We start from the raw sequence: 23,019 nt of genomic DNA on the forward strand, positions 1-23,019 counted from the left end.
TTCTTTTTAGTTCTGAAAGAGGGAACCAAGCAAGGTCACTGTATTATCAAATTGTACCTGTTACTGCATTTGTGTTTTCATATTAGAAAGAAACATCAGTAAACAAAGAATGTAATAAGCCATTTTATGGAGAGAATCACTTAAATTTTGAACTTCTGCAAGTAGAGAGCTATGTAGTTCTTCTCTTGTCCAGCTCAAAGTGATGAAAAACATGTTCAAAACAAATATCAGTGCAAGGGGAAAGCCTTACCAGATTGCTGGAGAGCACTTTAATTATGTAGATGAGCTTGACACCAGCAAAGTAGGAATTTGCCTTAATCAAGCAACTGGACATGCCATGGCACTTCCAAATAATAATTTAAAGTATCAGTTTCAAAAGTTAAAAAACTTCTGCAGGCAGCTCTCCAGGGAAAGTACCTTTCTGTGAATACTTTTTATATTCCCTGTGAATTCCTTTTGTAGATTAATAGCTAACTCTGGTCCTATCCCTTGTGTCTTATTGCAGTCTCACTTTGCTAGTATTCCCCTAAAGTCCTTTATCAGAGGGATCAAGCTACTCCGTGGCCCACTGTAGTTACAAGTGACAGAGCCAGGGGCAAGTCTCTGAGGATGGAAAGTTCCAGAGAGCAGCTGGAAACTGGTGGGGAGCAGCTGTGCTGGGTTCAGGTGTCATGAAAGCTGCCTCAAAACTTCCAGAGTTCATGTGCAAAGAGACAAAATATTTCAGAAAATAGCCTTGACTTGGAAGGTGTCTCAAGCCACGTTGTACTTTTTGAACCTGTTGCAGTGCCATAAAGGATGAGGCCAGTATTTAGTATAGTTGCATGTTCAGTGATCTGTTGGTTAAAGTGATTTCTTCTTATTGCTTAAGACAAAGTAAATCTTTTCAATCTATGTTAATACTCCAAGGCTTTCAAAACTCCAAGGATTTTCCTAGCCTGACGTTTGCAGGCTGGTAGTGTGTTTTGCATAATATCAATACCTTGTCTTTGTAGCCCATGATAAAAAGAAACCCTTTTCTTCTTTGTGGTGCGTTCATACAAGGCCCTTTGTGCAAGATGACTGCAAGTGGAAACACTTTTTGTCTTTTTGAAATCTTAATTGCAACAGGCTGGGTGTTTTGAAGAAGCTTCCAGTATATATTTAGCAAAAAACGTTTTGCAAAACCTACCTGATTTTTAGTGGGTGAGTCAGTTGTATTTTTTGTAATGTTACGGAGCTCTTGATGAAATATATTCAAACAGGTGCAAGAAATGCTGTTTGATCTCTTTGGATGGTTAAATTGTGATTCTTTTTAACACTGCTTTGGCTTGGTGCACTGTTTCCTAGTCAATTGAGGATACATTTGGATAGAAGAGTTGGCAAGGCTATGGTATTTACATAATACCTTTTTTTTTATGTGAACCCTGAATGTTGATGGAAACGGTTTCTAATCTTCTTAGTGATCTAAGCAAAAAGATTTGAATGCTTTGGGTCAAGCTGGGGTTTTGAAAGGCTCAATTAGGGAAAAAAGAAAATCCCAGTTCTTCTCGATGTTTGCAAATGGAAATACTTAACAAAATGAGCTAGTTAATGTTTCGGTAGTTGATAATATTTTTTGGTATTTCATCACTTTGCAAAGATCACATAATTTATTTTCAACCATACTTTTCAAGACTTCTTAGAAACACAACAAACAGCCCTTGTATTAAGCTCCAGGCAATGTTCACCTTAATTCCCCTTAGGATAGCTTTAAGTTATATCATGAGGGATGAAAAGGCAAATGTTAGAATATGCAGCATACAGAGGCTTCCTTTCCTCAATGAGCTCAGAATGGCTGGAAAAGACTACAAACTTGATCTTAATCCTTCTTGCCCCATGGCTGCTATGACATGGTAAGAGGAGGAGTAGCTCATTATGTGGCTGTCCTTTCAGTTATTAAAACATTCACTGTGATTTTTGTGGTGTTTTACAGGAACATAGCTTTTCAAACACTATCATAACATTAAATATGTGATTTTTCAGGGTTTTAAAATTGGGTAAGTATCCTGAACTCTGGCTAGAAGTGGCATTTCATACTTGATTTGCCTTGCCTGCCTAGATTTTACAATGTTTTGTCATGTAGAGGCTATAGCTTGTCAGGCACTCTGGCCAACATGCAAGCACAATATATTAAAATAAAAGGGGGAGGAAAAAAATCAGTCTGTCCTATTTGCATTTTCCTTTTTCTTCAGGCTTCCCTTCCCCAGTCACAAAATTTATGCTGTCACTTGACTTAATGTTACCACAGGGTTTTTTGTATGCAATGTGTTTTCGTATAAAATCACTCAGAACGGGAAAGTTAGTAGGAGCTGCTGGCCCGCTTTTAATAATCTGCAGCCTAATGTTTACAATCCAAATGATTAACTTTTTATGTGATTATTTTTGTAGCAAAATTCAGCAGCAGGCATTTCTCTTTTTTTGCTTTACTTTGAGTTCAATAATAGAATCAAGATTATATCCATCCGCTGTTGAACTCACCACTGGTGCATTTCATTAACTTTTTCAGTACTTAATGCAAATTTTTTCTACTTAACATGCTTCTAAATAAGGAAAAAAAAAGCATTCTTAGAAATTTGTGTGCAGTCTCTATAATAAAATTGTATTCTCCACTATGAACAGTTGTACCATCTTATAGCTTTTTTGAAATTACTCTTGTTGTTATTGTTACTCCTGTAAGTGGTAGATTTTAGAATGAAATCCGTTTTTATCTGTACTATAACTAGTAACCAGAAATAGCTTACTGAAAACATAGTAACGTGGGTAAGGACATGATTAGTTATTGAGAGAGGAATCAAATTTGAAAGGGAGGAATCAAGGGCAGTTTTGTGAATATGCCTGTCTTGCATCCTCCTGCATCCTTTTATGTCCTAATATATAAGGAAAGCGTATATGAGGGAAGGAAAATATATACACACATATGTAAACTTTAATTATATATATTCTTTGTTATGACTAAAAGGGACATACACACACACACACATATATATGTATGGGTACAGTAATCAGAATATTGCAGGAGTCCAAATTGTGCTTATAAAAATTATCAAAGAAGTTGACCAAATCTGACCACTGAAGTCTGTATTGTTATACCAATTGGAAAAAAGATAACAAGGGATCTATGGCCTTAGAAAGCAACTTGTCAGGGAGGCTGAGTCAATCTAAATCTGTTTGAGACTGAAAGCAATTGTTCAGCCCTTCTTCCTTTTCCCCACTCTGGCAGCATGCTCCCCTTCCTCCTTTTTGCCTACATTGCTATGTATGGGTCCATGCCATTGAAGAATAATTGTCTCCCGCTCCACCTCCTTCCCATTGTTAATTTTTGTCTGGGTGAGTAATCCTCTCTGAGTTAGGGCATGAACTCTGATGCCAGCATAAGGGCATCAGTGGATGTGTACAGCTGGAGGCCAGAGGACCACACCTCTTAGTGGCACTGTGGATTTAAATCAAATTGAAAGCAGTGTGAAAAAGCAGCCCGAGCTTTACACGCATTGTGCCCCTTGCAACCACAGTCTTCACTACAATAACAGGAGAGATTTAGACAAACGTGCCACTAGGATAATTAAGGGCTTTTCTCTTAAAGAGGCTTTTGTCTCTTGCTTTAGTTCTGGACATCTGAATGTAGCCACCTACTGCCTCAGGTTTTGGCTTGTTCTTTGTTTTAGCTGTAGATAAAACCAATAGTTACTATAAAACCACAGTTAAGAGATAAATTTTAAGGTCTTGGTTAAGATTTTCTTGTCTTTTAATATGTACACCATTATTATATATTATATGGGTGCTCTAGTTTCAGCTTTGAGTTTCTTTTGGTTTATAACTGTTTATGGAATAAATTATAGATGCTATTTTGTTCTGTCCATTTGTAGACAAGATTTCCACGATGAATAATTAGGAGTGATGGATTTGACTTGGGGGAAAAAAGATGTTCCAACTACTAGCATTAGTGCTGAGCTCTTCTGCAATGGTAGAAGATGGATGTTAGGTTCACAAGGCTGGGTGTTGCTCGTGTCATTCAGGTTCTCAGTTTGAAATACAAAGGCTGATTTCAGTGAAACTTCTGTTGTCAGAAATGAGAGTTGCATGTTTGATTATAAAGCACTGCTGGACTGACTGCTTAACGGGAGTTGTGAATAAATAAAAGTGATTTGAAAAGGCTTTCAGAGTTTTGCAGGTTTAATATATATGAAAACATCTATCAGTGTTTCATTACATTAGCTGTGTCCATGTCTGCAAGTGTTCGTGAATGTCTGAGCTGAAGCAATAAGCCTGTACTTCCATGACTCTTGCTTGATTTTTAAAATTCTTCATATTGCTTGAAATAAATTAGATCAGAATTTCAGCTTGACAATTACATTTTTCTTTGCTTCACCTTCCATCCTTTCATAAATTAGTAGGGATACAGTTCTCTTCCATATCTATAGGAAGCTAAACAGCACTAAATATTAGAACTTGTTTGAATTAATTATGTTTTACTAAAATTTGGTGCTGCAAGATTTATTTTTTCCCCTTCACAGTTATGTTGTAGGGTTTTATTGGGTTGGGTTGGGTTTGGTTTGGGCATTTTTCTAATGCAAAGACAATATCTTGGTTTTCAGAGTTTTCTAGAACATTGTCAACCAGTCACCTTACCATCCTTATAGAACTCTTCTCACAAAATAGATTGTAGGAAAAACTTTAGAAAATACACCCAAATGTCTGCCTAGACTTAAATGTCTCATGGATTTTTGTGCACTAAATGTTCCATCACATTCACTTTTATGTTATCTCATGCTCTGTAGCATTAATTAAAGCAATGGGGCATTGTTTTGATATCACTGTTTTTCTCTCTAGCTGTGTGCTGCCCACCTGCCAACCCGATCAGAGGCACCAAACCATTATCAAGCGGTATGTCGGGCTCTGTTTGCTGAAACGATGGAGCTTTACACTTTCTTGGCCAAAATTAAAAGTGCAAAAGAGGTAAGCAGTCTGAAAAGATTTTCTGCTTTTGAGCTTATTACTGTGTGAATTAGACTTACAAAATCACTTCTGTACCCAGCCAGTGGTGAATGTCAGATGCTTGAGCAAAATATCAGTAGTATTCAGGGAGAGCAGTTCTACAGCTGAGGTATTTTTTTACTTTTGGTCTATTTAGGGGCAAACCAGAAGTGGTTTTGGAGGGTTACACGTTGCAAATATGCATCCATTCCTGCATGCACATAGGCAATGCTATTTGAGTCTAAAAACTTCTCTGATGTTTCAGGGATGTTGTGAAGTATCAGAGCTTTGCCTTTTGTTGTTTAGTTCCTTGTTATGCCTTGTCTTTGGCTGAGAATTATTTGGAATTCTACTTGCTCATATTTTGTACTCAGACAGCAGCTTCCCTTACTTTTGGTGTATGATTGGCTTGTTTGTCTGTCATATAAGCTTCACAGCAAAGCCAACTTAAAACAAATTTCAACCTGTAAGTCATGATGCTTATGTTCACTGCCTGCTTGGCTGTTATTGTTGACTGAAAAGCCATCCTATGAACCACTGCAATTAAATGGTCTGGCCAAAGAATAACTTTGAGGGTGGGTGAATTATTTTTAATGAAGGTAGTTTCAGTGATCTGGCAGAATAGCTCTATAAACAATTGTATTAATACAGTGCAGGTATTGATTACATTGGAAAATGGTGGGTCACGGGAAGAAAGGAAGGGAAACATGCTGCTTAAAGCTGGTTTCTTCACCAAAGCCAACTTGTTAAATAACAGTGCTTTCATAGTTTTTCTGTTCAGTAAACAACTGAAGGATTTCCTTTTGTTAAGTCAAGATCTACAGTACTTTTGAAAGGCAGGATAGAATTTTACAGGCTGATCTAAAAATTTTACTGCTGAAGGAGACAGAGCTGTTCCACCCACACACACGTGCTCTCACTGTTTTAATTCGTCTGGTTCTAGGAAACAAATACAGCAAACATCAAACAAAAAAAGAGGAGTCATTCCTTGTCAGGTTAGTAAGCTGAATCAGCTGAACCAGCTCATTAAAGGGTCAGCTGAGCCTCATAACAGCACAAGAGCTTTCATCTTCACACTGGTGGTGGAAGATTCAAACCAGCTGGAAGCATAAGGGACTGGTACTGTCTTTCCTTCCTCCTTGAAATGCATCTGTCCAAGGGGGAGAATCGTTCAGAGATGTTTTTCTGTTGCACAAGGTCAAGTGTCAACTCTACTTTTCCTCCAGTTGTATTTAAACTGAAAGCAATTTTTAAACTGAAACAGTATCGTACAAGGATAATGTTGACGTGCCAGCAAGCCTAAAGAGCCACTTGTGTTCTAAAGTGCTTGTGTTATGGTTCATCTGGATCCAATGCTCTGATACAGAGAGCAGGCAGGATGCAGTATTTCTGTGCTAAATCATTGTAATTTGAAATAATTAATTTTACAAATTAGCTTTAGACTCCTTAGTTTTCTGACCACTGGATATACTGATTGAGGGATTTGTGCTAGAAACAGCTCAGCTAACAGCTATTGCAAAAGTCATGTTGAGGCTCAAAGATAAGACCCTTTGGAGTTCTTATTTCTTCTGAGAGAGGAATAAATGTTTCCAGTAGTTCTTGAACATTTTGGACACAGTAAGCAGTAATAAGACACTTCTGTTGTCAACATGAAATACTGTATTTTATAACTATTTTAAATCAAGTCTTAACAATTTTTTTATTATTATTTAAGAAGTAGAAGGCTGTTTTGAGTTTGCAAATTATTTAATCACCTTGCAATTGGACATAGAAACCTAACAACATCTGATCACACCATAGAGCATGCTAGGAGTTAATCCCAAATGAAAGAAATCATTTGCCTCTCAAAGACTATTAGGGATTGATTCACAGCACATTTAGGTCAAAGGAAGTAATTCTTGTAGACAGAATTTTGGCCTTACTGAAGTCAGTAAGACTTTCGTTGCTGCACCTAATCAGGGACAAAATTTTGATCTTTTGATTTCATTTTGCTCTGGATCAGTACCCTACGAGGCATACAAAAAGTGACCGAGAAAATATGTTACAAGCAGCTTCTGGAATCTGGATACTTTGTGTTAATGATATGCTTGCTCCGTACTTACAGCTTTTGGTCAGCTATAGATTTGGAATGTATTTAATTTTTACAATAATGTGGCATACAAAGAAAAAAAAATAGGTATGAGGAAAACATGAGGCGTAATGTTGTAAATCTAGTTACACCATTTTAAAATGACCTCTATAGTTTATACTTGAGGCAAGCAGGAATCATATGAGCACACTAGAGCTGTGCCAATAAAAGCTGTGGTATTGTTTATATGCCCTTCTCTCTTGCAAACACATAGAAGAATCTTAATTCACGAGGAATACAGTTAAATACAATTCAAGTCAATAAATTCCTTTTTCTTTTGTTATTGTCATATGAGTACTGGGTCTAAAGGAGATAATTAATACTTCAGTAAGAATGTTTTGTTGTCATGAATTGTGGTGGTTGCACTGGAAGTAACTGGGGCAAAACCCAAAAAATTACATATATCAGCTCTGATTAAAAAATCTTATGTTGTGTAAAAAAGATACCAAGAATTTTAAACTGTTCATTTACTGACAGCTTTATTTGGAGATCTTTCTTTAGAATCCATCAGACACAGTGGTGCACACAAGATCAAAATTAAATTAAAAACACTAAAAATGGGAAGAAGTACTCACAATAACTTTCCTATGAATAAAAATTACTTTTAAATTACTTGGATTCCTTCTAGGGCCACTGGATGGCATCTGGGTATCTACTTCCTAGGTATATGAAGTTCATAGTTTTTGCTCAGTTGGCCCTTAAACAGCCAACTTCACTGCAGTGGAAGAGGGAGAATTTTTATCTGCAAAAATTCACTGGCTAGGAGTGGACGAAACCTTATGTTACAGCCCAGGACAGGTTTAGAAGGGAAATAAAGCGTGAAAGAGGCAGAAAAAATACTGCTGTGATGCTGTTTATAATTTGTCACTAGAAAAAACTTGTCAGGATTTTGAAAGTTGGAAGACTTCATGAGTGATGGATTCAGAGGCAGGAGGGATAGTCCTATAGGATTGCAATGTATTTGGTTACTAATATATATATGTGTATATATATATATATATATACTGAATAGTCATGTGCTCTCCAGTCTGTCATGTGAACATCAGTGTTGAATAACAAATAGAGCATAGTTTCAGAAAGGGTTTTACTGACATTCATTTGGATGAGTGCATTAATCAGAAATGATAAAGCAATGAGTGAGCTGTTCAGGTCGTCTCAATGGATGTCAAACAAAATGGTTTAGGCACTTTGTCACATTGATGCCATGAGGTTTTTATTTCTAGTCTGATTCCCTGTGTATGAAAGGTCATCAGTAAAGCTGATTGCAGGCAGGAAGGTGGTACTTACATCTTAAAGAGAATGAAACATTTAATGTAGTGGATGCACAAGACAACACTCAAGCCGTAGTTGAGAAAAGTGTGATACTACTATTGCAATAGCAAAAAAATAAATAGAGTAGTAGAAGTAAAAATATGTAGTTGATTGGAACAGCAGCAGCAACTCCAAAGGAACGGTTGAAATTTATTTAACTAGTCTGATCTAACTTTACATCTTTTTGCAAAGTGAAGATTTTTTAGCAACTTTACTGAGGTGTTTTTTCTTTTTGCTGGCAGCATCTGTATACCACTCAGGCTCTGTAAAAGGTGCCCTTGCTGCACATTCACCCTGGCTACCATCTTCTGCCATCCAGAAGCAATCTTTTCAAGGGCTAATACCTAACTCTGTGCCTTGCTGTTTAAGCATTTACAGCTGATGACAAAAATGGACTAAAATTTCACTTCAAGCAGTGAGCTTTTAACACTGCAGTAGGAAAAATCCACAAAAAGAGGATGTGTCCCTCTAAAAATTTTTTTTAATTGTATGTGTGTAAAAAGGGTTAACAAGGTGGAGGAAGTGCATGCATGTGTGGCAAAGGGAAAGATAGTTTGAATAGCTGCTAGAATTGGACCTCATGTAAAAGAAAATATTCAAATTTCTGAGAAAAGGCATCAAGTATGACTGAGAAAGACAGGGAGAGACTAGGAATGCAAGCATAGGAATGCAGAAATTGCTGCTATGTATCGGATCGAGGATCCACCTGGTGTGCTATCTGCATTGTGAACCTGCTTTATTGAGGGAATATCTGCCTTAGTCCTTCTTCAGCTCCCTGTTACCTCCCAGACACTTGCCTTCTGCTGGAGTTAATGCCCCATGTGCATTTTTAATAGCTGAGTGAGCCAGCAATGTGCCCTTGTTGCAAAGAAGCTTTACAATGTCCTGGGCTGAGTTGGGAGAAATATTGCCTGCAGGTTGAGGGAGGTGATCTTTCCCCTCTGCTCAGCACTAGTGCAGTCATGGCTAGAGTGCTGTGTCCAGTTCTGGGCTGCCCATTACAAAAGAGACATAGACTAGATGATCTCTAAGGGTCCCTTCCAACCCCTACCATTCTATGATTCTGTGACATACTGGAGAGAGTCCAGTAATGGGCCACAAAGATGACAGAGACATTGGAGCATCTCACATAGGAGGAGAAGCAAAGAAATCTGTGTCTGTCAGCCCAGAGAAGAGAAGGCTCAAGTGTATCGCATCAAGTCTATAAATACCTGAAGGGAGAGGGCAAAGAGGATGGAGCTAGGTTCTTTTCAGTGGTGGCCAGTGACAGGACCAGAGGCAATGGACACAACCTGAAACACAGAAATTTCCTTCTGAACATCAGGAAACACTTTTTTCACTGTGAGAGTGGCTGAGCACTGACACAGGTTGCCCAGGGAGGCTGTGGACTCTCCATTGTTGGAGATACTCAAAAGACACCCAGACATGTGCTGGGCAACTGGCTGTGGGTGGCCCTGGCTGAGCAGGGAGGCTGGACCAGCTGACCTCCAGAGAGCTCTTCCAACCTCAAACACTCTGGATGTCTGTGAGTGGTACCAGTAAATGGTGATGCCAGCTTGTAGCAGAGCTAAGCATTTGTGAGGGGGCTGGGTTGATAAACTCCACTACTGGCACAGCTGGTATTAAAAGACACCATGTGATGTTGGCCAGCACAAAATACAAGAAGTATTCAGTAGGCAGATGTGTCTTAATCTGCTTCAGTAGGTTTGGCTCAAAATTTTTTAGAGGTTGATGTACACCCTAAAGCATCAAGATTAATATTCCTTCCAATTAAGACTTTGTATATTTTTATAGTTTCCTACCTCTTTGATTGCAGTGAAAGTCCATGTTCATAAAAATCTAATCCATAATTTCCTTATCCACAATATACCTTGTAATTAGATTTCTGGTAGAGTGCAGATGAAGCTCTGAATCTGCTATCTCTGTATTGTTCTTTTAAATCCCATTGCCTTTCATTTCTGTCATTTCTGATGTAAAACCGTAATTCTTTCAGTCTGCCAGGATATATTTCAATCTGATCTGCATGAAAATGTAAACACACAAATTCTAATTAAGTACATGAGTAGAAATTACATTGTTCCTTTCTTTTTTTCTTAGTTTCATACCATGCAAAGACTCAATTAGAAAACAGTTAATTTTAAAAGTGATACTTTCCATTTAACGTGGCTGTACTGCTGTATTATTCATACAAAATATGATAATAAGAGGTAGTTAATAGGTACCTAAACGATGTTAATGGCTAACTTATTTTGGAAATACAGTCATTAGCCAAGTTACTCTTAATAATCTCGTGACTGTAAAGGCTGTTAAATGCCGTGCTGCTTGGATTTTCAGAAAGCACAGCTGGAGAAAGAAATTAATTCACAATCTTTTCTGTTCATAACTTTCACTGTGCCTATGCTTCCAGGCTTCCAGTGACTCCAATTTTTTAACTGTATTGTCATCAGGCTTGCAGACTCCTAGTGCATTGTTTGATCCCTCCATTTAGGAGCTTTTCAGGGATGGATTTAACTGATCCTATTCCCACATTTGAATTAAATGAGGTTTGAGTCTTGAGAACTAGACTAATGCTTCTGGCCAAGCCCTTGGAATTTAAACCCAAGTTGGACAGCTGAATATATAAAAGCAGTTTTTTATCCATATACAGATTATGTATATTTAAATTGAGCCTAGAGGTGCAAGAATATTGAATTAATTTCGTGGACAGCAGTATAAGAATTACTTGTATCAATGAAGAAATTATTCCTAATTAAGAATATAAACGGGGAACTGCAGTGGACTGTGTTCTGTGATTGGTTAAAGACTAAGTCCAGATTTGGATTCCTGAGAATACTGTCCTCATTAAAATGTTGCATTTTACAGAGCATTTTGTGGGAGTGAGTCTTTGATGCTGTGCTGACAAGTGTCTTATATAAACTCCCATCTGTCACCGAGCACAGAAGAGCGCAACTCAGAATGTGGGACACAGAGAAGCAGCAAATCAACTGCCTGCTTTTAATAGTGCAGCAAGACATTTGAAGATGTTTGATATTTTTATTACTAGCTTTTGTCATAAAATGCAGTTATTTTTTAAAAATGACTGAATGCTGTAATGGTCAACAAACAGCCAAAGCTATTGAATCATTCACTTCCTACACATCCAACTCTCATTTCCTGAATGAAAGTCCAGGCTTAATAGGTGAATTGAGTCTGTGGTACAAGTCTGAGGTTCTGGGATCATTTAGAAAAACCCTTTAAAGATGTTTCTGTTTTCTGAAATGAGAACCCCTTTAGGCCATGTATTTATTATACTGTAATAGCTTTCCTTCAGCCCCTGTCCCAAGGGTAAGTACCAGTGGCTACAGCTGCTGTGGTTACTCATGGGTTTTGGATCATGGCTGAATTCTGACAAATGGTCTTTTATATTGTCATTGTGTTGGTTTCCATAATTTATGATTGAAACAGATGCGAAACCCACTGATGCTGGCTAGGGTTGCTGAAGGGAAATGATATTTCATATAGACTAGAAGTTTAAACATAATAATTTGTCACAATGGATTTATTCCTAAGCAGCACCTTACAAATATTCTAAGTACTGGCTGCAGTGATAGAGCACTTGCTGTTTATTTTTCTCCCCAGTCCTCCACAGCTTTCTAACTTACGTAATGATGGAAAGTCCTTTCCTTTCTATGGTTCTTCACTAACTGCATAGTGAGCTACAATTGGGGATCTCAGCTGGGTGCCTAGGAGAGGAACCTATGAAGTGTGAGTTTCTGGTGCTGTGGGGGAAGCAGCTGGAGCACTTGGCTAGGATGGGGAAGAGTAGAAGACCAACTCTGTCAGTAGCCTCTGCTTGTATCAGCTCACTTGGATCATAAAACTGCACTTTGAGGGAGTTATCTCTTGGCTGGTAGGTTTTGCTCTTGCAACTCCCTCCCCAGTGTAGGCAGCGTCACTTACACCTGTGCTTTCTCGTGTAGAAACTCCCCCTCTAGCTATGTTCCAAAGAAACTAATTAGATGATTGCCATATTTGGAAGACCTTTCAGCTGTTCAGTGTTGGGTTGGGTTTTTTTTTTCCCCTTCTTATTTTCTGCTCTAAAGAAAAGCAGTTTGTAATCTTTTTAACTTCATGGAATATTTATGTCCGTCAAAGGTATGAGCCTTTGGGCATAAACCAGCCCAGTGTACTATATGGTAGGGAACATAGTTGCTGAGATGGGTAATTACTGCAAATCTTGTTGAACATTTGAAGTAAAGGTTAAGCAGCTGGAACACGTTAATTTTTTTTTTTAATTGCATACCTTCCAGTATGGAAAGGAGGAGCAAATCTGGCAGTTATGAGCTCATTTACTGGAGTTAGCTTTTTGATTACAAAGTGGAAAAGGAGAAAGTATCAGACTGGTTTTATATTTTGCAGTTTATGTTATTAGAATTTTTCAAAAAAGCAAGTAATTTGCAGTTCACAAACACTATATTTGAAATGGTAACTGCAACGGTATGATACAGAAAACGAAGAGACTCTGGACAGCAAAATGCACATAAGTGAGGCCTTTATGTTACTCGTTCTTTCCATCTTTCTCGGGTTTTTTCCCTTGGAAAGGGGTGATTGCCTGTAAGTGTCAGATTGACTGCTGACCGCAGCGACAGGATCAACACAAGTTTCTGTAAAGACATTCTTTCCTGATTGAGTATCCTGTGGTGACACTGCAAGTCATGCCAAAATGTTCCTGTGTTGTCCCATGATACATTTGCTTCTGCAGAGTAGGTGATTTATGAGTTTTTTACAGTCTTCCTGTAAATTATATGTTTTATTTTTATAGGGCAATGGTTTTATTTCTTCTTTAATATGGAAAACAAGCATGTTACACTTAAATAAGACAATAAATAGTCCTTCTGCTCTCTTTGCAAAGCCTCTGTGGTGACTGACGCACATGTGGTGTCTTTGTAATCAGGTTTAGTAGATACTTGCACTCTGTTAAATGTGCAAGTTAAGTACTCTTCCAGTGTTGCCATTTTTTCCACTGAAATGTTGGCAGTTTTGGAACTACTTCCAGGAAAAAAAAAAAACAAAACAAAATCCACAGCCTTTTTAATCTTTCAGTTGCCTTCATATACAAGCTTGTGTATTCTTCGGTCTGCTGTAACTTGTAATAATTTTTCATGTTCATATTAGTATGAAAACTTTTTTTTTGCTCCTTTTTCAGACAATTTTTGCATATTTGCATGGTCTCATCTTGTTCATAAATAGCCACTTTGACCTTTGAAATATCTGTTTCTCTCCGTTATGTTACTTTATTACTCAGATTTTAAAATCTATACCTATGTTATACAGACTACTTAATTTCAATATATATGCAAGATGATCACTGTTCAGTTCAAAGGATTTCTCATAGTTTATATCTCCTCACAACTAACTTTCTGGAAATGTCTCCTTCTACAAAAATGAACTGTCTTGAATTCAACAAATAGCAGTAATTTTGGAATGAATGGGATCCTTACCAAGGTAACATTTTCTGTGTTGTGGCTTAACAGACTTGCTAGGTGGTAGGTTTTTTTTCTGTACATAGTCCAATTTTAGGAATATTAAAATTTCTGTGTGTAGTTTTTCCTCTGGCATGCTGTCATCTGGAGTACTTTCAAGATTTTTTTTTTCCCCAGCATTTAAGATCTGCTTTTCAATTAAGAGAAATATATTCAAATAGTATTTCAAGTTTTATAGTTCAAGTCATAAAACATTCAGTAGAATACCTAAATGACATAAATCAAGAGATGTCAAAAATTAGGCTTCCGTTTTACTGCTGCATTCATTTATTGACTCATTTTCTTTTCATTGGCAGAATCTGAAGAAAATTCAAGAAATGGACAAAGAGGCAAGTGATGACACCAGCACGGATCTTGATGACTTAAAAAACGCTGACTGGGTAAGACAATTGAATAGTGACTCAACACTATTACTAGTAGTTTATATTTCTTTATAATATTTATATGAGTTGTTTGTTTGACGTTAAACATCAAACATTTGTGTCTGGCTTTTTAACATATGAATTAATAGTAACTCATGATAAGTTAGAACCAAATGGAGTCTCAGCCTTCCTTCTCAGATAGAGGATACAATGCAAGTATCCAAGCATTACATTTTTTCTTTGGACTATTTTCATGGAAAAACTTTTGCAGTTTAAAAAGACTGGACATTTAGACAGGTATCGTGCTGACTGCCCTTCAAAGGAGCAGCCAAGCAGTAAGCAGAGCCACCAGACCAGCTTCTCCAGTGGTGAAAGAAAAATGTTACAGAGAAAAACTTAACAGAAAGTAGTTTATTTTCTAGTTACCGTTCTTTCCAGTTCATAGAGGGATACTGTGAGGTTCCCAAAAGTACTTGATTTCCATTTCCCAATCTTGTACCCACCACCTGTTCTTCCTCCTCTCCACCCATTCTCACTGCCCAGAAACTGAAAGAGAGGCTTTTAGTGTGTGGTGCTCTTACAGGTAGTGCAAAAGAACATTGAATACTGAGAGGATATTGCTAGACCGTAGGATTTGTAATCTCTTCCAAAATTTCTATTTGAAAAACAACTGCTGGGAAATTTTATAAGAAAGTTCTGGGCCTAAGGGAAACAAAGTTTTGGATTCAGTCACTGTTTTAATTCACATAGTACTAGCTATAAGTCTGGAAAATTTCCTGACGTACTTGCAGTATACTGGAAATGGAAATAGACACGTATGGTATGAAAATTTCTGATCCTTTTTCTGTGCTGTCTTGAGAGACAAACGTCACTTGAGGTGAGATTCTGCAGTCCTGCTGAGATGCAACAAAGTTTTGTTACATTCATGAGAGTTCCAAATAGGCTTATATGATACAAGCCTATTGATTGATATGTTAAAAATAAAATAGTACAGCTATATGTATTCAGTGGTGTCCTGAAAGAGAATGAACAGCTTTGGTTTAATCTGAGGGAGTATTCAAGGGCAATATATAAAAATAAAATTTCTCTCTCTTCAGGCTCGTTTTTGGGTACAAGTGATGCGAGATTTACGAAACGGTGTTAAACTTAAGAAGGTTCAAGAGCGTCAGTACAACCCACTCCCAATAGAATATCAGCTCACACCCTATGAGATGCTGATGGATGATATTAGATCCAAACGCTATACCTTAAGGAAGGTCATGGTAAGTCGAAAGACTCACTAGAATTTGTGAAGTCTGAAATGTTATTTTCCTTTTATATCTTCTCTTCTTTGTCTGATTATTTTGATGTTATGTTTTTATGTAGATAGTGTGTTTCATAGTTTTTGTATGGCTTCTTAAATTTATGTAGTATATTGAGCAGAAAAACATGAGACCACCAAATGCTGTGTGTTGTTTTTTCCCATATAGCAGGCACTTAAAATTCTGAAGGCCATACCTACATATCATATGCTTGAACAAATGACTTACCATAACCTTAAGAGTCTTATCAAAATCCCATCACACTTTCCACTGAGAGGTGTTTTAGGCCTTTCATATGGGGAGAACAAATGGGGGATGGAGACAAGAGAGACAGAAAATGTGTGGTTTGTTCTATGAGAGATCATTAGAAAAAAGAATAAAGGAGGAAGAAAATGGAACAAGTACATGGGGAGAAAATAAATGAGCTCTCTTACAAATATGAATTCCTTTTATGTGTGAGCTGAAAGCACTTTCCAAATCAAGATCTGGATTTGGACCATCATCTAGTATGTATTTTCTGCAGCAGATGTCACTTAAATGTTAAATCAATAGGGTAAAATACATACCCAGGGAATCATGTTGTCTGGTTTTCGTCTAAAAATTGAGAGAACTGTGTTAAGTGTTCCTACTACCCAGTGCAAGAGAAGAATAATCCCTTTAGGACCTTGATTACTGTATGCAATCAGGATTGTAGATTTGTTTGAATGTGAACCCCCTGGTCATCTAATTTGGCTTTTGTCAGACTAGCCTTTAATTCTTCTTCTGCTGAGCAAGCTCCTGCCTCTTCAGAAGAGATTTTCTTCATTATATGGTAGGGTCTTGGAGGCACAGCTGCTCTTTTTTGCTCATCCAGACTCTTATGTATACAAAATCCCTGAAAGCATATATTTTTCTTTTTCCTGCTATCTTGTCTACTAGGTAGATTGTCTAAAGTGACCTCTGGATGTAACCATGATTGGGATTACAATAGCTGCAGGTACAGTACCTGTAGAGATGCCTGTGATGCAATTCCTGCTTTAGTCTGACAACTGCTAATGATATGTTAGAAAAAAATAACGTCTTTTTTATTAGAAACCTTAAGTTCAGTACCTTGGATTCTGCTGCAGGGTCTGCTTGAAGAATGTGCAAAGCATGCACAATTATAAGAGTGCAGCCTGACATTAAACGTGTGGAGCCTGAAGGATTCACATAGAATTTTAAGTTTTATTGGACAGCATAAATAGAGCATGTTTTAGCTGACTGTCATGGGTCAAAGCTGAATATATGTATTGCCTTAAGGGAAAACTCTTGTGGTTCTCGAGGAGAAAAGAACAAGAATTCGTATATATTAATTTTAAGGCAGCCTGGGAAAGATGAATTTTGTTTCTTGACATCAGTCAAAATATGCATTAGGCAAAACTTCTATTAAAAGCTCTTTTTTGCTTTAAATTTATAGGTAGTATTTTTACACTGGGTAGCTTGTGAAAATGCATATACCAGTAATAGCAAGAGATCAATTTTTTTAAGTAAATGAGGTGCATGCAGCATGAAGTCTTTACTGTTCTTTTTATTGATAAGTTTATGCTGTATTTAAAAGAGTAGCTTGATCTGTCACTGACTGCTCAGTACTCTGTGTAGAAACTAGGAGAGGACAGTTTTTCCTATTAGGTACATTACCTGGGAACTATCTTTGTGTTTCAGGCTATCAAAAGTGTTAACAGATGCCAGTAACTGGAGCTGCCCTTGCCTGTTTTCTCTCATAGTGCAAATATTCAAAATGTTTAAAAGATGTAGAATGTCAGGTTCTGGGCTATTTTTTTGTAAATAGCTGATTCCATTAGATTCAGTGACGTTGGCATTTCTATTTCAGTACATATGAAAATCATTTCAAATTTGTCATCTCTCTATCCTAATGCAAGAGTCCTTGTTTCTATGGTTGTTGTGGAAACAAGATAACTCTCCTTCTGGCATTTCATCATCTTTAAATATCCACCTGGAGAATTTTAATAGCATTTTTCTCAAAACATTAACACCTGTGAAACATTGGCAGAGTCAACACTTGGAAACAGGTGAAGAATTAAATTACTCTTACAGGGTTGTTTTTTCTTTATTATGCATATGTACTGTGCTACAACTTTTAATTCCACATTGATCCACAATGAGCTCTCTTTCCTGCCTACCTCCCCACCTCCAAAACGTGCACCATTAACTGCATTTCTTGAGCAGTGCTTATTGAGCAGTAACTGGTAACTCTTACTTTATTTATTCAATGAATGGCCATTAAGGTACCTTTTATATAGTACCCAAACTCAGCTTTAAATTGCATAACAGTTAAGTTCTTCATAGTTAATGGTGCTCCTGTCTTCATATTCGAGCTCTTTACAAATACCCATGATGCAGTGGTATTTGCTTGGCCACATTGCAAAAGGGGAATTTAGACATACAAGTCGAGGCTATTATAATAAAAAACACCCAGCAATTTGAATGTCTAATCTGAGAATCCTGTGACATGGTTGGTTGGGTTTTTGGGGTTTTTTAGGGGGATTTTTTGGATTTTTTTTAATTTATTTACTTTATTTAGCATCTTACAGTGCCCACATTAATTGCACTAATAGCTGTGCCTCATCAGTATTTTCATTAGAGATATTTCAGATGTTTCAAGCTGGAAATACAGACTGTGAGGAAAAGATTTTAAGCAGTCTCTTCAGCTCGGCATTCTAGACTAATGTCATTCTATTACGTACGCATCTGACTTAGTTTTACTGAGTGGAGTTTCAGCTGCTTTAAGCAGAGTACTCTTTTTTTTTTATTATTTTGTGCCTTCAGCACATGTTTTTGCAGAAATTTAGGAGACATACTAGGTAGAGGAGCTTTACAGATCCTTTGACCTCTAAAAGGGTGACTTTGTGTAAGTATTATGGTTATCATGTGATATCATAAACTTGTAGCTATAATGAATATGCAGGAACAGCTTATGATGTAAAGTGCCAAAACAATTCTTGGACACTGCTGCTTGAGCTTGCTGTGTAACATCAAATATCCACCGTTTAACAACTATGTTAACAAAAGCACTATACTTCTTGCGTGAGGAAAGGTGACAAATACATATTTACCTATAATATTTACCTGTAATACTTTAATTTACAACAGAACTTTATAATGAGCCATGATGGAAATGATGTATCAGGCCCCCTCTATCTGTTCCAGTGTCCATGCAATTTCATTTTAACTGAAAATTTCTTCAGCAATATCTATTTCATGTTGAGTATTACTTAGAGATAGCACTCTCCTACTTAATACTGACACCTTTTACAGTGACACAAGTAAATGGCTGAACTACTTGAATGTCAATGATAAGTGATGTATTTTTTGTTAAAGTTACATGCAATATACTTGTTGTTTGGGAACACCATTTTTAAATCTCAGGCTTCAGCCAAAGCTTATAAAGTACCATTTTTAGTTATTTTTTTAACTGCAAATCCATATTTATGTATTAAAATTCAATGGTAGCAGGTTGTGAGTGAGTAGATGATTACATGGTAATTTTTCTGTGCTTTAGCTGTTTATCTCTCTAAATTTCTTGATTTTTATAATTATTGGTTATGCTTTCCCCACACTGCCAGTTTTAATGCATACTGCTATATAGAAGCAAATTTACAAAAGTTTAGAATAGTTTTACAGTGTTTTGAGGTATTTATTTCAATATTACTTTGTAGTTGGGGCCAATATGGTATGTGGAAAAAAAAGAAAGATAATTTTATTAGTTGCTTTTTTCCCCCCTGCATTGTGGCTGCATCTGTGCAATATATCTCTGATTTAGACTTTAATCAAGAGCTGTGAATTTTAATTATTTAAAAGCAGATGCATGTGAAATTGCTCATTATAGAGACAGTTTGAGTAAAGAAATAGATGTAGTGTGGACAGAGAGGATAAAACGTTCCCTTCAGTGCCCTTCATATCAATGTCTTCTTTGGGCACCAAGTGTCAGAAGGTAGGTTCTGTCACCAGTGCTCCTGCTCTTGGCTTTTTGGCTGTGAAACATCCACTTGCTTTGTCACCAGCTCCCCGTGTATCCTGTGGAAAACCACTTAAGCAAATCCTACATTTCTTCTTTTCCAGTCAAATGAGAATACTGATACTAATTATACCCTGGTGGCATTAAGTCAGGATGTAGAGTGCCCTGAAGTGAAAGTCTCAGAGACATGTATTATTTATTTCCTGTTGTCATGCAGAAGGTTGTTCCCCAAGGCTGGAATGGAGATTATCAGTTTACAAAATGGCTGTTCTGAAGGCAATAGCTCTCAACATCAGCTATCAACTTTGACATCTGATGAACCATAACTCAAGGAAGAGAGACTTCTCATTTCATTAACAAACCTGCAAAGCACGCTAGCCTCAAAAAATTGCTCAGCCTTTAAACAAAAGAAATCAATCACATCACTTAAAATAATATTCTCCTCATCATAAAATGTCAAACCACCATTTAATATAAACCCTTTAAATTTTAATTTTTCTACACTACTTTAGGAAGGTGATACATGTTTCAGAATTTAGCAGCTTGGTATTCTCTGCCAAGTTATATGAAATTCCTTCTAAGAAAGCTAAGGGGGAGGGAGATGGAACACAATTGGACCATGTCTGGGGTAGGATACCTCTAGAAAGCAATGAAATGTTTCCCAGGAGGGACTTTGCATCTGCTTCCTTATCAGGGAAGGGATGAATCTTCTCCAGGAAGCTGTTGCTCTGCATCAGCCTAGAAACAGGGTATGTCTGGGGTGAGCAGAGGTTATGCTTATCAAGATAGCGCTATGTCTTTACATATATTTTCTGGCTACAGAGCTTATAAAAATTGTCTCCCCTACCCTTGCTCCACCCTTACCCTCCAACCCCACCCTATCCCCCCCAAAAAAACCCCCACAAAAAGCCAGATGACCCTTAAAAAAAAAAAAAGGACTTCTGAAATTTGAGACACTTGGTCTAAATAATAGTGTCTTTGGAATTTCTGTCAAATTGGAGGACAGGGCTGATAGCCAACTACCGTGTAGTGATAGAAGGTACCAGGACAATATATAGCATAGGATGCTCTCTCATCCTTGAGAATGTGCGTGGGTGCTCTGCTGTATGAGTACTGAATCTGACTGGTGGGTTTTTTAAGTGAATACATACACTTATTCCCAGCTTACAATTTAAAAGTTCTTCATATGATAGGAAAACTTTCATTGCTTTCTTTTATATCCTGTATGTATACTGAGTTGCTTAATCTTTTTTGTGATGTCTTGCATAAGGTCTTGTATCTAAATGAGATATCAGAGAAAGAGATGTCATTCTCTCTGGAGACAACCAGCCAACCAACCAACTCTCACCCAGCCTCTCATCTACAGAAATAGGTGATTTACAGTGAGGAAACACATTTCCTGTGCTTCCAAAGCCTGCTATGGCATTCTAGTAATTTGCTTTATAGACATAATAACAAACTCTGTTTTATGCTTGGGTAATCTTTAAAGAGCTGGTGAAGAGATGGTTAAAAAATACGCTCAGGGCTTCCCTCTCCTTCAGCTGGGATTTACATGCGAGGACACCTCTTCGTGGCCAGAACAGCAGAGATAGGCAATAAAGACAAAAAAACCAAGGGGAACATACTTCTTCATCCATTGCTACAAGCAAGTCATTGTGTGAGATCTAGCTTTGCTTTCATGTCAGTGCTTGGGAGATGCTAAGGAGATCAAGAAACCTGGAGCCTTAAAGAGCATCCATGTTAAAAGGAAGGCTTAAAGAGGCTAAACCCAGATTTATAGAGACTGTAATGGTTGGCAGTGAGAGATGGTTCAAATAGTTGTTCTTAAAAATGGTGTTGGCAACTTTTCCTTCAAGCAAGAAGGAGTCTTTGTCTGTGTTCTCCCAGAGACATGATTCTCACCTTGACATTTGATGTCATGGTTTCAAAATCCTAAGTATTACTGATGAAAGCTGCTGCAGTTGTGGTTATTCTGCAGCCATCTGCAAAGGTGAAAAGCTGTTATCTGTGGTTTTGCTCGCCTGTGCTCTTCATACAGATCAGTGCTCTGCTCAGAACTGGTGGAGTTTTACATCTGGTACAGGTGACAGAACACTACAAGCTCTGTCAGGCTTGTTGTGAGTTTTCAATCGATCACCTGCATGAATATAAATGCAAAACATGGAAATATGTATTTCACATTCTCCTTTCCAGGTCAACGGTGACATTCCACCTCGATTAAAGAAGAGCGCCCATGAAATAATCCTGGATTTCATCCGATCGCGGCCTCCATTAAATCCTGTATGTAATCCAGTGGGCTTTGTTCCAGAAAAAGATGTGGCTTTTTAAAGCATGCTTGTTTTCCAGGGAATAGGTTAAATAGTACATTTTCTGATGTAGGCTTTCAGAAATATTGTCTTCTGTATATAGAATGTGATCTCATGAAAGAACAGTGTCTGATATCTTGCACCCACCAATTAATAGCTGGTTTTACCAGCAGCCCTTTAGGTCTGGGAAATCATGATGAGTTGGGGAAAAACATGATCCTCTTTCTAATTTATTTGAGTTTACAATTAAGTGCATGTAAAATCATGTCACAATATTCCACATTTTTTCCAAAATAATGTGAAATCTAATTTCAAGGAAGTACTGTTTTATGTAAATATGATTATCTTTATGTCCCAAGGCCTCAGCAAGAAAACTGAAACCAACCCCACCACGGCCACGCAGCCTTCATGAAAGGATACTGGAGGAAATCAAGGCAGAGAGGAAGTTGCGTCCGGTCTCCCCTGATGAGATAAGGCGTAGCAGGCTGGGTAAGCACCTTGCTAGTTTACCTGCAGCATCCAGAGAAAACTTGCCACATAAGAAGCAGCAATATTAGCAGTGTCTGTGCAGATGTCATGGAAGATAACATTATTCTTACCACTTCAGAAAAGGAAAGAACCTACAGGCTTTACTGGGGCTGTGCAATCAGTGTGCTAAGTTATATTTAAAAATAAGATGCTTTATGGTTTAGCTTCATTCCCTTCAAGTTTTTGATGTAAGTATTAGGTAAATTTAATGACATTATATTGCCTGTTGCACATGATAGATGACATTTGCTCAGAATAGAATGGGTATTGCTTCTCCCCAGTGAAATTTTCCTTACAGATCGGCAAATATTCTTTACATGCCTGTTTTTAATTTATTTTATTCTCTTTATTTCTTGATGTTAGCATCATCAATGTCCTTATTCCAATTTAAAACCTGCTTTTATTTTCTTTGCTGAATTTGTTGCTTTTATTTTTAATCTAAGTCTTTGCTTCATTTTCTGAGTTATGGAACACGTGTTTGTGTATCTTTTCAGTGGGCAAATAATTCAGACTTACACTGCAGAGCATTTAGGCTCTGCTGTGTACATTCAACAACCAACTGTGAAAATATACAA

At 37.4% G+C, this 23,019-nt stretch overlaps 1 protein-coding gene across 1 annotated transcript in view; it reads left to right on the plus strand.

Annotated features, from left to right (window-relative positions):
- SPIRE1 (spire type actin nucleation factor 1) overlaps positions 1-23,019 on the plus strand; it is a 132,415-nt gene that overhangs the window by 78,364 nt on the left and 31,032 nt on the right. Inside the window, exons 4-8 of the mRNA XM_061994452.1 lie at positions 4,849-4,974; positions 14,250-14,333; positions 15,413-15,577; positions 21,804-21,890; positions 22,276-22,405. Coding sequence (XP_061850436.1) covers positions 4,849-4,974; positions 14,250-14,333; positions 15,413-15,577; positions 21,804-21,890; positions 22,276-22,405 — 592 coding nt within the window. The remainder of the gene's footprint in view (positions 1-4,848; positions 4,975-14,249; positions 14,334-15,412; positions 15,578-21,803; positions 21,891-22,275; positions 22,406-23,019) is intronic.

This window comes from Colius striatus, chromosome 4, assembly GCF_028858725.1.
Source record: "Colius striatus isolate bColStr4 chromosome 4, bColStr4.1.hap1, whole genome shotgun sequence".
Classification (NCBI taxonomy): domain Eukaryota; kingdom Metazoa; phylum Chordata; class Aves; order Coliiformes; family Coliidae; genus Colius; species Colius striatus.